At 39.5% G+C, this 13619-nt stretch overlaps 1 protein-coding gene across 7 annotated transcripts in view; it reads left to right on the top strand.

The window, feature by feature from the left end:
• LTBP1 (latent transforming growth factor beta binding protein 1) overlaps positions 1–13619 on the top strand; it is a 403697-nt gene that overhangs the window by 260493 nt on the left and 129585 nt on the right. For 5 of the 7 annotated variants that reach the window (XM_045809100.2, XM_045809099.2, XM_045809103.2 and 2 more), the window contains 5 exons: positions 3788–3955; positions 6663–6890; positions 8996–9018; positions 12233–12332; positions 12841–12939. In XM_045809100.2, the coding sequence (XP_045665056.2) occupies positions 3788–3955; positions 6663–6890; positions 8996–9018; positions 12233–12332; positions 12841–12939 (618 nt within the window). The remainder of the gene's footprint in view (positions 1–3787; positions 3956–6662; positions 6891–8995; positions 9019–12232; positions 12333–12840; positions 12940–13619) is intronic. The other 2 variants (XM_045809101.2, XM_045809105.2) reach the window with 1 other exon arrangement.

Here is a 13619-nt window from a genome sequence, read left to right as displayed (position 1 = left end):
GCAATTCATCCAAGAGATGAATGAGGTTATTGGTGTTGGAGCAGGGGGGATTGAAAACAGGCTAGCTATATGCCATCTTCTCAAGTCTTTTATATTTTTTAGCTTCCTGTAAGTGCCAGATTAATGTATATCTGCTTAATGATACTTATCATTCATGTGTGGAAGATGTCTTTGAAAGTATGATCAGAATGTATTGTATATCCCTATAATTAAGTTGCTTGATGCACTACTGGGGAACCCAAATAAAAGAACTGTAGCATCTTTCCTTCATACTGTGCTTTGGAAGTGGGGCGCCATCAGCATTGGCTATATGGTGATGATTCAAGACAAGGGTATGGAGCTATATGTTTATTACTTTTGGTGATTTCTATATCTCTAGCTAAGAAAGAAAATATTTGTGTTCTTGACTGACTGATGTGGCATTTCCAATAGGTTTTTACAGTCTTGAAATGTGTTTCCATCTATAGAGAGTACCTGAATCTTTCCACCTTAATCGTCGCAATGCATCTTGCAAAAATATAATCTGCAAAAACCACTGTTTCTGTGTGTCTACATATAGTACTCCATCCCATACCCACTTTCACTTACTCTTTAGAAATCTTTTGGCAATACTGATTTCTTTTAGTGTAGCATAAAACCTTGTGACTCAAGAGACTATATGATCATGTGTGCCATATTTTAAAATAATAAATATAGCGTATAATGAATTACCCCTTATGACTAGCCTTCCATTCTGTGGCTAAAGATACTCAACTTCATAATTCAGAGCATGTTGTTTCTGGATTTACATGTCATGTTGACTAGAATGTGAAAATGCTAGAGATAAGTAGAATTGCCATGTGAGAGATTGGAAATGGTACAAGAATGACAGGTAATGTAGGTGTTAAAATAGGAGTGGCTTTAAAAGGCACACCCTTTTAGAAATCTTAGGCATAAATGGACACTTTTTCCTCCACATGGTTGTAGATCAAAGAAAATTTGAATCATGAGAGCACCAATAAAACTGAGGTTTGTAGGCTAGACCTTTTCAATGGTTTCCTTTTTGGTTGTCTCCCAACTTTGAAGGAGTGTTTTTTTTTTTTATTATTAGTTTCTTGTCCTTTTGTGTAGTTGGGGTGAGGCATGTCTAATTAGAACATGGTCTGACACACTCATACTCACCAACAATTAACTTGATGACTATAAGCCAATGATTCTCTTACTCTCCTAAAAATCCCCATTTGAAATCCTTTGGAAGCTGTCTGATGGGAAGACAAAAGTCTATAGATGATTTGTTTAGAAAGAATTAGCTCACTAGAATTCTATCTTTATTCTCCAGATGATAAAATACCCAAAATTGTGTGTGTGTGTGTGTGTGTAGTGTGCAAGATCTCAACAACTATCAACTCACTTTAATTAACAAGTGATTTCTTAAAATTCACACATGTGCACTTAGTAATCCCTTAAAACGCTGAATTGTTGATGTGGAGTTTTGGTTTAATTTTGGGGACAGGCATGGTAGGAGGTTTCTTTAAAGTAGAGTCCTTGAATGGGGGGGGTCACTTTGAATGTAACAAGGATGGTGCCTGATACAGTATCAATGGCCTGGGTGTGAGGGTGAGGTGGATACAAAGAAGTGAGGGTGGAGAAGTAAGTGGAAGGGAGTCAATGTCGCCATTAGCCAATGTCATGGATTTGAGGAAACTCTCTGCTGTGCTCTGAATGGCCCTTGTTCCTGGGATTTAGAGCTAACACTAATGTAGTTAGTAGTATAATTAAGCCCTACCATGTTTGTCTTACACAGATTCCAGAAAGTAAGTAGGAAAAGGGAGAGGAAAAGACTCAAACGTCTCTCTTTTAGCACTTTTTTAGTAGCCCTAGACAAAACTAGCCTTATTAGACATACTTACTGCATAAATTCTGTAGCTTCAGCAAAGTCTCTTTTGTTCCCCTCAATCCCCTGTTTCCATGCTTCAGTTCACCAATAATAACTATTTTTTAATATCTTCACTTTGCTCAAATTCTGCCGCTGAGCAGCAATCAAGTTGTGTACAAATGCCTATTGAGAGGATGGAGATACATACTTTTATTAAAAAGAGTGACTGACATGTATTTTGTGTCTACTCTGTACCAAAGGTTTATTAGCATATGATATTTCTAATCTGCACGTTGAGCCTATTGTTTATAGATGAGAGTTATTGAAGCTTACCCAGTGTATTAGGGTTCTTTCCAGAGAAACAGGACCAGTGTGTGTATGCACTTGTTGATAGAGAAAGAGGTTTTAAAGGAATTGACTCAAAAAATAAAAATAAAATAAAGGAATTGACTCAAGTGATCGTAGAAGTCCAGAATCCACATGGTAGGGTGGTAGACTGGAGACCAAGGGAAGAATTAGTGTTACAGCTTGGATCTGAAGGCAGTTTGCTGGCAGAATTCCCTCTTCTTCTGGAGAGTTCAGTGTTTTTCCTCTTAAGGCCTTTCCACTATTAGGATGAGGCCCATCCACATTCTGGAGATAATCTGTTTCACTCGAAGTCTACAAATATAAATGTTAATCTCACATAAAACATACCTTCTGAGCAACTTTCAGACCTGTGTTTGACCAAATACCTACTTTCTATATCATAAGCTGCAAGATCCAATTAACCATCACAGCCCCAGTGACTTCTGTAGGTTGTCTGACTGGCAAGTAGTAGACATAACATGAGAATCCAGATCTGTCTGGCTCTACAAACCTTTGCTCTTGTCACTGTGTTGTGGTACCTTAATTTGATCAGACTGTTTCTTAGAGCATCTAACTAAGATGTCAGTACTTTGAGAATGAATGAAAATTGAGATCTGAACAGGAAGGGAAGGTGATTTTGGAAGCAGCAGGAGCTAGAGGAATTGGTTAAGGGAGAGGCGAATTGGAAAAACCTCATCTGGACAGTGATACAGTAGAGAAGAACTTTGGTTGGGATGGAAGAAGGGATAAAGAGGGGACCATCAAACGTGGTCTGTTCAACAGTTTGACTTGGCCTAGAACTGGCTCACCTTTACATTAGAAAATGAGCTTCTCAAAGGCAGGACCCTATCTTATCCTCATATTTGCCTTATGTGCTCAGCAGAGTGTCTAGCTGTTGGATTAATGGAGTCTTATCTACTAAACTTAGAATAGAAGCATCAGAAATAGGACTTAGGTCTTGGGCGATTATGGGCTGGTGTGCTTTTGCATGTTTTCTAAGGGACCGAATACATGGTTGCATTCTCTGGTGTGCCGTCCTGTGTAGCATGGCAGGTCAGAAGCTCCCCCTTGCCTCCCATCCACTGCTGACTGGCCTACAGCAAGGCCCTGCAAACTCTTACTGCCCTTAGAAGGGCAACAGCTGGCTTTCAGTATCAACAGTGTTGATTTCCTGATGTTCACAGTGCCTGGTTGTTCGCCAAACTCTGCCCTAGAACTACCTCTATTTTGGCTAAATACAAGAAAATGGCGTAGTGATTTTGATAATAGGTACCTAGGTTTAGGTGGGCAGCTGGTTTTGGTTGAAATGGTTTCTTTGTACTTAATGTGCACATACCTGATCTAATGCTTGCTAGAATGGAAGAAGGGACCAGATACGGACAGGGACGTTTGGGGCCCTGATTCTAAAACATATTTGGTAAACGGACTCTAAATCAGGAAAGGCGATGCCCTAAATCTACACAAATTTATTCTGAGGTATGGTGTCTAATCTAGACTTTAAGGTTTGTTTTACTATGACAAGAAAAGTCGATGTAGTCTTTTGTTGTTTCTTGGGTGACGTCAGGCCTTATCTCTCTGCTTCAGCGGATACCCCTGTGATCTCTGAAGAGAAAGGGCCCTGTTACCGTCTTGTCAGTTCCGGAAGGCAGTGTATGCACCCTCTGTCTGTTCACCTCACCAAGCAGCTCTGCTGTTGTAGTGTGGGCAAGGCCTGGGGCCCACACTGTGAGAAATGTCCCCTTCCAGGCACAGGTAAGACATGACCAGCTGTACGCTCATATTCCTTCCCAGCTACACAAGGACACAGAAGGACTTTGGCAGCTTGCGTTATTTTTGGTTTCCAACTTTTAATTGACATGTTAATCATACAATGTATTTTTATCAGTTTTGTACAAACCATGACCATAGGAGGTTGAATCAATGCAAAAGATGACACGCAGAGATTTTCCTGTTTCTATGTAACATGAGACTTCCTCTTGAATGTTTAGAAAAGCCATTACTTTGTGGGACCCTAAGTCTGGTATTTAAAAGTGTAAAGAGACCAGCGGCCCTGCTGGGCCATGTGCTGTCCTAATGACTGGCCTCATGTCACGTGCACGGTCACGAGCCACTGTGCGGGTTGACTCACCCTCTCCCTGGTTGAACATGTGCTCATCACTTCTCCCACTAGGAAATGGAGGGAATTATCTTCATGACTGAATTTGGCTGTGAGGATTAGTAACTCAGGGGCAGATCCTGCCAGTGCACCGAGGAACTTCCAAGTCAGAATTTTAATGGAAGTTGATTATTCTTTATACTTTAGTTTGGTACATATTTGCCTAATGCCCCGTAAGGGTAAATCTATTTCTCTCAGCGCCTGACTCCTACCAAGGAGTCCTCAACTTCTCAAGCAGGATCAAGCAGAATTAAATGGAAGAGAAGGAAACACACCCTGCAAATACTGGGCATGATATTATCAAAGGAGGAGTGGTCCCTATTTCAGGGACATGTGGTGGCCATAAAAAAGTCTCATCAGGTGCTTATTTGATAAGATGCTTCCCCCCTAGGGAAGTTCATCAGCTCTCACAGGACTATTGTATGTCTTAAAGCTGTAGCTTACAAAGCAACAGACAAGGTTTAAATATAAATTTAAATCTCATGATCCACCTTTATTGGTGGCTAGGGTCAGAAAGAATCAGTAAGGCAGAGGATAGTATAACGTTGATGGTATTTTGGAGACTGCGTGATTTTAGATACCTCTGAAAGGGCCTAATATCCGCCTGTGGGATCTGAACTACTGGTTATTAAAAAGTAATAATCCATGAAATAAATGATCTTCATAATTTATAGATCCATTTCTCTTCAAGTTCAGTTTTAATAGCTTTGTACCTCTTACGTGAAGCATAAATCAAGATGGTGAATATAACACAGGGCGACTCCTCTATAACATCCAGTAACTAAATCTGAAAATAATATTAAAGACAAACTTTTTGTACTTACCCGATTTTTGGTTATATGGTGATTTTCATAACATTTAATTCATTAATACTGCAGATATTTGATAGGAAAACATGTTTTCTTCTGGAAACATCTGTTCTTTCAAGTAAGAATTGTATTTCATAGTTAAATTTAAGAATGAGGTTCCACCATTTAATGTGTGATCCTTAGACAAACAATGTTTTAGCGTGCTTCAAGGAATATTTTAGAGTTTCCTTTTTATTGAGAACTAATTTTAGGTCCAGAACATTCAATAGGAGATCTCTTTTTGAGTAGAAGTGAGAAATGACTTATTTTACTTTCAATTTGAAACTTAGAAATAAAAAAGTTGACCATAAGCTCCTTAGTGTCTGCGTTTGGTAACTTGCCTCCAATACCAACACCAAAGGGATTAGGTGGATTTTCCTTCTCAGGCCACACACTGCTTTGCCACCCGTGTCTTTCTCCTTTACTTATTCCTGGAGATGATGCAGTGGAGGTTAGCAAATCCTATGTGCCCAGTCTACTTTTTTTTTTTTTTTTTTTTTAAACAGGCAAGACCACTTTCCTGGCAAGGACAGCAGTCCTGGGGCACAGAACATTTCTTTGTCCTCTGGATAATTAAGCCAGCTGGTCAAGATCAGGCTGTTGCCCTACTCGTCCCTTTTTTTGAAAATAACTCCAATCCGACTTGGCATGTCCTGTTGTTCTTGACTTTTATCCATCATCTCTTTAGTATGTCTGTCTTACTTTGTGGGTTTCCTTCCCACTATCCTGAGACTCTGTCTTCAAAAACACTCCCCTTTGCAGTCCTTCTTCACCAGCCTCACAATATCAGCTGATATGCTCCATTCTGGCTGAGTCCTTTGGATCCTTCGACTGGAAACAAATTATGAGAAGTTCAGCGTCTCATTTCCCTGACTAGTGATTGATTTTTCTTTTTTAACCTTCTTGCTAGTCATCTAGCTTAGAGAGTTTACTGAGGTCCTTGTTAATAACTAATGCAATTATACCAGAGCAGGAGGAAAAGAAGAAAGCCTGGTTTTTGCTGATCTTCCACACATACCCTATGAAATATATATAATATATATAGTATCTCCCGTACATAAAAACCTCCTAATATATTACATATATTTCATATATGTGATATATAATATGATAGAGAAAATTAAATATAGAATATGTATATATGTATCTCCTAATTGGTTGCTGATATATATAATATACGTAAATATATGCTCTCTATATGCTATATATGCTATATATATAATACTGATAAGGAATTAACAGATGGAGAAATGTTGAGTAAAAGAAAGGGTTGGGTTTTTTTCTGTAAATATGCAAGTTTAACAGAAATTCAAGCATTATGCATCTGTTTTTTGAAGTTTTTAAATGTAACTATATTAATGACAATTTATTAAGAAATACTCATCATGATATTTTCCTCTGTATAAGTTTGCACTTTTAGATTTTTAAAAGGAATATTTTCCCATCCCAAATCTAGCTGCTTTTAAGGAAATCTGTCCTGGTGGAATGGGTTATACGGTTTCTGGCGTTCATAGACGCAGGCCAATCCATCACCATGTAGGTAAAGGACCTGTATTTGTCAAGCCAAAGAACACTCAACCTGTTGCTAAAAGTACTCATCCTCCACCTCTCCCAGCCAAGGAAGAGCCAGTGGAGGCCCTGACCTTCTCCCGGGAACACGGGCCAGGAGTGGCGGAGCCAGAAGGTGAGAGTGGAAATAGATCAAGGACCCAACCCTCTGTCTTGTATGTCTTTGGGTTCCCAGTTAATTCCCTTCTAGAACAGGGTTTTTAACCTCAGACCTAGTGACATTTCAGGATAATTCTGAGTGAGGGGCTTCTTTATACGTGGTAGGATGTTCAGCAACCTCCTTGACCTCGAACTTTTAGATGCCAGTAGCACCCTCCCCCCTCCAGTTGTTACAACCAGAAGGGTGTCCAGCCCTGCCAAATGTCCCTGTGGGGTAAAATGACCTCTGATTGAGAACCACCTCTCTAGAATAATTTGTTTGTAGCAGGTAACAATATTCTGAGATGATCTCAGGACATGCTGGAGGCTACTTTTTCTTGGTGTTTATTCCTAAGGGTAATTTAGATTGTTTAGGGAATAGTCCTAATTCATTTATTTGTCTAGAGGGCCATTTAATAAATAGTTATGTACTTAACAAAGTGGAATCCACAGACTTAAAGAAGTTAAAGCATTGACTGAGCTTCCGTGAAATAGAAGGCAACAGACAGGGATAATGGAAGGCCAATGAAGGAGGACAGGAGAGTCAGTTGAAGGGATCTTAGAAATTCCCTCATGCAGTCCTTTCATTGACTTTCTGAGAAGCCTGAGACCTAGAGAGGGGACATGGCTTGCCAAATGTCATATGAAGAGTATGTAATGGGGCCAAGGAGCACATTTTTCCAAGAAAGTGGGTATGGCTTTATATTCTACGAGTCTAGAGACAATTGACTTGAGTGTGCCTCTTCATATAAGCCAGCATATTCAATTCCTTGAATATCTTTATTACCATAAAAATGTTTACCCCAGATAGAAGGAATAAAGATTTGTACAGAATATATCTTTTCTTTAATGAAGCTTCTGTTGGCTTCTCACAGTGTATTGGTCGGAATTTAGAGTGCCCATTTATGGATTTTGTGAGGAGAAAAGGTATCTAGGTTAGTGGAGAGTCAGGAGCTTGGCAAAGCTGCCTTCTAGAGAGGTCTTTTTTCACCGCTCTGAATCTTTCTGTGTGCTAGCCTGTTTTATTTCACTCTCCCACTCGTGGCCCCTTCTTGTTAGGCAGAGCAGTAGGACCTCACCTAGAATTGACAGTATTGACCGGTTTGCTCCTCCACACTTGGGGTATCATGGCCAGATGTTTGCAACTAGTCGTCCTCTGCACAGGCAGGAGGAAATAGGCTCTGGCCCAGCTTCTGCCTCAAGACATTCTTGGTGGCTTAAGCAGGACAGACAGTTAGTTGACTTTTCCAACCACAGAAATATAGCAGCAGTGATAAGCTATCTGGTGCCCTGATTGCTTTTGGAAGTCAGGCATCTACCAACACTGTACACTAATGTTTATGGAGATGATGATTAATGAAAAAAAAAAAACCCAGTAATTGTTAATCATAAGCGTGAAGACTAATATTGAGGACTGATTAATAAGAAACAAGTCTTTCTAAATACAAAGGCATAACCACTACCACTGCTTCACAATAATGTTATGATTGTGTAATATATAATCTGTTCAACATATTGATGCTAATCTCTTATTAGGTTTTATTGGCTTGTGATTTTTTTCCCTCTAATTTAGTTAGCTTATCTTACTGACAATGCTCACAGGGTTTCAATAAAGATTAGGAGTCCAGTACCCAGTCTTAGATCTCTTACTGAAATAAGTGGATTTCTTTTTTAAATATTAACATCAAGTATTATATATTATGTTAAGGATAAGTATGTGGACTATTAATGAAAAATTTTTTTTATGTGGAAAGTTTCATAAATTTGAGATTAGACATAAAACAATGAACCAGAAAGTATTGTTTCCTATAACCTTTTCAGTTAATGAGGAAGTTGGAAAGAATTTCATCACATCTACCTGAACTTTTGTAGTTAAGGAATGATATAGCATGGAGAGTTTTTCTGTTGATCATGTGTAAAATTCTTTAAAATGGTAGACGACCGTAATTCTGCATTTGATTTTATCTGATTCTTAATCCTTTTGGAGTGATAGTGGACTTTTATTGCTTTTTAAAAATTTATCTATTATGTGGTGGATTGACCTAAATTATGCTAATGTCCTTCTTTCTTTTCTGGTTTTAGTGGCAACTGCACCCCCTGAGAAGGTAATTTATTCATTATTTGCAAGTCTTTGTTTTTTTACTGTCAAAATGATTTTCTTTTAGAATACATGTGGATTTTTTTAGACTTAAATACAGTAACATGCCTATTATTCATTATTTGGTTTGAGGAAATATGGCATTCATTCAAGAAATGTTTACTGAGTACCTACTATATAACTGGCACTATCCTGAGTGTTAGGAAAACAATCGAGAACAAATCAGAAAAAACTCCTTGTTCTCGTGGAACTTAAATTCTTGTGAGAGAAAAAGGTGGGACTGATGGAATCAGAGGCTTAAACAGAATTCATGTCAATCCATGGCTTGGACTGTGGATGGAAGGAAAGGTTCTGGTGTGTGTATGCAATTATGAATTTTTGGGGTGCATATATACTGAGTGAAGTACTTCTGAAGTAAACTAAAATTTAATGTGCATGTTTGATCACATTAAAAGAACAGAGCTTGCCCTTGGAAATTACAATCCAATACTAGAATATTGGTTCTTAGAAATTTCAGAGTAATATTTAGTCAGCCTATTGGTTTTTTGGCATAAAACGGGACCATGAATTGTGAGATTTATTCATAGGAAATATAGAAATTTGCTGGATCTAAGTCCTGTTTATGTAATGTTGTTCCCTGAGTCTTGCTTTGATTCTTTAATAACATGAAAATTAGATCATTATTAAATCTTCATATATTTATGTGTCACTCAGTAGACAAGAATGGCAAGTGTTAGAATTTAGATGGCATGAACACATATAAATCATTATAAAGAGTTTTAAAAATTTTTAGCTTATGAATATGGGATAGGATAACTTCAGAATTCTAACCTAAGTGCTGAAAGAATCCAGACAACAAGGAAGTAGGATTTTAGAATGACAGCACCCAACAAAGAAGAATGTTGTTAGGGGCGCCTGGGTGGCACAGCGGTTAAGCGTCTGCCTTCGGCTCAGGGCGTGATCCTGGCGTTATGGGATCGAGCCCCACATCAGGCTCCTCCGCTATGAGCCTGCTTCTTCCTCTCCCACTCCCCCTTCCTCTCCCACTCCCTCTCTCGCTGGCTGTCTCTATATCTGTCAAATAAATAAATAAAATCTTTAAAAAAAAAAAAAAAAGAAGAATGTTGTTATATTGACCCCAAAAGAAGTACAACATATATGCGTATTTTATACGCACATTTGCAGCTCCTGGATTGTGTTTCTAAAGGTCAGTGCTGTGCAGTAGTTTGCAATTTTGTTGATTTTGAATTCAGTTCTCGTTGATATGTGGAAGTACATGAATAGACCAGCCAGCTCCCTGATAACCCCATCTTATTTAATAATCTCTGCTTTCTTCACTGTTGAGGATGGAGTTTATGGTAACTCTCATTAAGGATCTGAAAGAGGGGCTGAACATTTTCCTGTATACTTACACTGTAAATTTTTTGGAGACGAGGCAGTGGGAAAAATGCAGTCATAGTCTTTGCAGTCTTGACTCCTCACAGAGGTCTCATGGTATTAAAAATGGATAAAGAGAAAGCAGGGTAGCCCATGGGTACGAAATTCTATGTGCAAAGGTGAGGTGGAGGAGACAGCAAGAGGTCAGTTGGGAGAGCAGGAGAGGCTTGGTTAGGAGAACTTGGGGCTGCTTTCAAAGACTTGGAATCCAAACTGCAGTTGTAATCAGTGGCAGGATACTGCGGTCCTCTCTTGACTCTACTTGTCAAATGGAGAAGTAGCATTGATTAGGAAGTCTGTTGCCCCGTGCTGATGGGGGAAATTCTGTCTGTAAGTTTCAGGAGTGCATAAACACCTGAGGTTGGTCTACTCCTTGCTGGCATTGACCATGGGCTGCAGGAAATGGGCTGCAATTGAGACTGATCGAGGTCACCTTTAATAGGTAGTGAAAGGTTAGTCTGTATTCTTAAGGGAAAATGTGGGAAAAAGTAATAAGTGCTCAGTCTTTCTAGAAGATGAATCACAGCAGGATTAACTGAGACAGGGAGACAGAGGGAGCTTAAGAGACCAATGAGATGATTTTAATAAACAGGATGAGAAAGAGTGTCCAGACTGGGGCAGTGGGGGCTGTGGGTACGGAAAGGTCAACAAACATAAGGAGCAGTGCAGGTGGGCAGGGCTTTGAATGAAGAATGAAAGAGCAAGGACCACAAGGTGATTTTAAACCTCTGGATGGTGTAACGCCCTTGGCATTGACAGAAATGCAGACCTTGGAATGAGAGCCTGAAGGGCTTTGGAGGGGATGAGTTTGAGGTATGCTGGAAGATCTAAATGGAGTCACACTGTAAATACTCATGCCTATAGAACTGGATCTTTGATGAGACACTCGGGCAGGATATCTATTTTATAAAAAGCAGAAAAGGAGATAATTGAAGTTAGGACAGAATGAAAAGGGAAATAGAGCCCGGAAGTGGGCTTTCAAGGAGATGGCAATCAGTGGTGTGCAGGGCAGCCGTTGACCAAGTAACCCGATGAACACTTTTAAGGGCATGGTGGCCTCACACTGCTGTCCCTGCCGGCCTCGCGGATCAGTCTGCAGGAGCCCTGAACAGCTGTAGCTGGAAGCTAAGCCGCAGGTGCCGCCAGTCTCTTTCTTCACCTCTGGTCCAGGGGACAGGAGAGGGCAACCGGACACGTGAGGAAGCCTTGGGTGCTTCCCCAAACCCCCCATTTTTTGTTGCTCTGCTTGACTACCACTATGCTGACAGCTAGAGGTGCAAAGTTCCTGGATGGGAGGTTCAGAAAGGCCTTAATGACTTCCTGGCTTAAAATATTTTAATGTACTGTGTGTTCTTGGTTGACACATGCAAAGTGTGGCTGGTCATCTTCCTAGGGCAGAGCACCATGTCTGTGAGAGGACAGTTTAGTTCCTCTTCAGGGTTAGTTTTGCCTTGTTTGAGACCAGATGTAGGCCCCTGAGCCAACACATTTGTTTACAATGTCTAAAGGGACCTTTTACCTTGGGCCCCTGGGACATGGGTGAGGGTGTATATATGGGTCAGCACTGCTGGAGGAATCAAAGGCTTGCTTCTGTAGTGGCTCAGCAACACTTCATATATGTATTTTTCCCCACATGATTGCATGGGTTGTTGTGCAATGTCCTGTGATATTTGTTGCCTTCCTAAGAGTAGAATTAAATAAAGTTAGTAATATGTGAAAACTAAAGATAATTCCTACTTTCAGTTCTCTCTCTCTCTCTCTTTCTTTTTAATACAACCGCCCAGGAAATACCTTCATTGGATCAAGAGAAAACCAAACTTGAGCCTGGTCAACCTCAGCTCTCTCCAGGCATCTCAACTATTCATCTGCACCCACAGTTTCCAGGTAACATTTGTGGATCTATGCTATTTGTAAGAGTATTATCAATGAATAAAAGAGTCAGATAAGAATTCTTTTATCTTTGATTTTAAAGTTTGATAAATCATTAGAATTCATTAGAAGTGCCACATGAAACATATACTTAAGTATATTAATATACTTGTAATGTTAGTGTGGGGATGGTCTTGTAAGTTTTAGAGTGGTAAAAGGAAGGTAAGTTTCTCATGATTTTTTGTGGCCAGGAGTAGGTGTATATTATTAGAATTCTTTTGAAGGTCATCATTTGATGAAGGGTCATTTTTCTTGGCTTCTGAATTGTTCTCATATATTCTTGCTAAATGTGGAAACTGAAGTTATGGATTAATACCAGCAGCTTTAGGGGTGTGTAAGAGTCCTTAGTTACCCAAGCACGACTGTGGTCTGTTTTTAGACTTAAATTATGCTTGCATTTTGGAATGGGATCTCAAAGCACCTAACAGGCTTTAATTTTTTCATCCCTCCCTTCCTCATATAGTAGTGATTGAGAAAACGTCACCTCCTGTGCCTGTGGAAGTAGCTCCTGAAGCTTCTACATCAAGTGCCAGCCAAGTGATCGCCCCTACTCAAGTCACAGGTAGGTGTGGCATTGTGTTCTGCAGCCTGTGCGGGAGACATGGGGGTGAGCCTGCTGTTGAATGTAGTATCAAAATTGTATGAAAGGTATGAGATTGCTCATGGCAGCGTTAGTCATAGTAGCAAATATTTGGAAATAATCTAAATACTGTTAAAAAGGAGGAAGGTTTAAATAAATTATGGTGAAATATCACATAGCTATTAATGTTGTAAAAGAATATTTAATGTCATGAGGAGACGCTTATGGCAAAATGAGCAATACAGAACACAATGTGATTCCAGTTTTATTTTTTAAACGTTTACCAACACAGAAAAAGAGGCAGAAAACACAGCAAAGGGGTACCTCGGTGGCTCAGGTCATGATCTTAGGGTCCGGGGATGGAGCCCCACGTCAGGGTCCCTGCTCAGCGGGGAGCCTGCTTCTCCCTCTCCCTTTGCCACTCCCCCTGTTTGTACTCTTTCTCTCTGTCTGTCAAATAAATAAATAAAATCTTGAAAAAAAAAAACAAACCCCAATAAATAAATAAAACACATCAAAGTGTTCAACCATCACCAATTAATAAGATCATGGATAATCTTTGTCCTTCTATATATTTTTATATATTTTCAAAATTCTTGATGATAATTTTAATCATTAGTGACACATTATAAGCAGTTATCATAATGCGAAACAAACCAACA

This window comes from Ursus americanus, chromosome 7 (assembly GCF_024610735.1).
Source record: "Ursus americanus isolate L20-20 chromosome 7, mUrsAme1.1.p, whole genome shotgun sequence".
Classification (NCBI taxonomy): domain Eukaryota; kingdom Metazoa; phylum Chordata; class Mammalia; order Carnivora; family Ursidae; genus Ursus; species Ursus americanus.
This window is presented reverse-complemented; position numbering and strand designations above follow the sequence as displayed.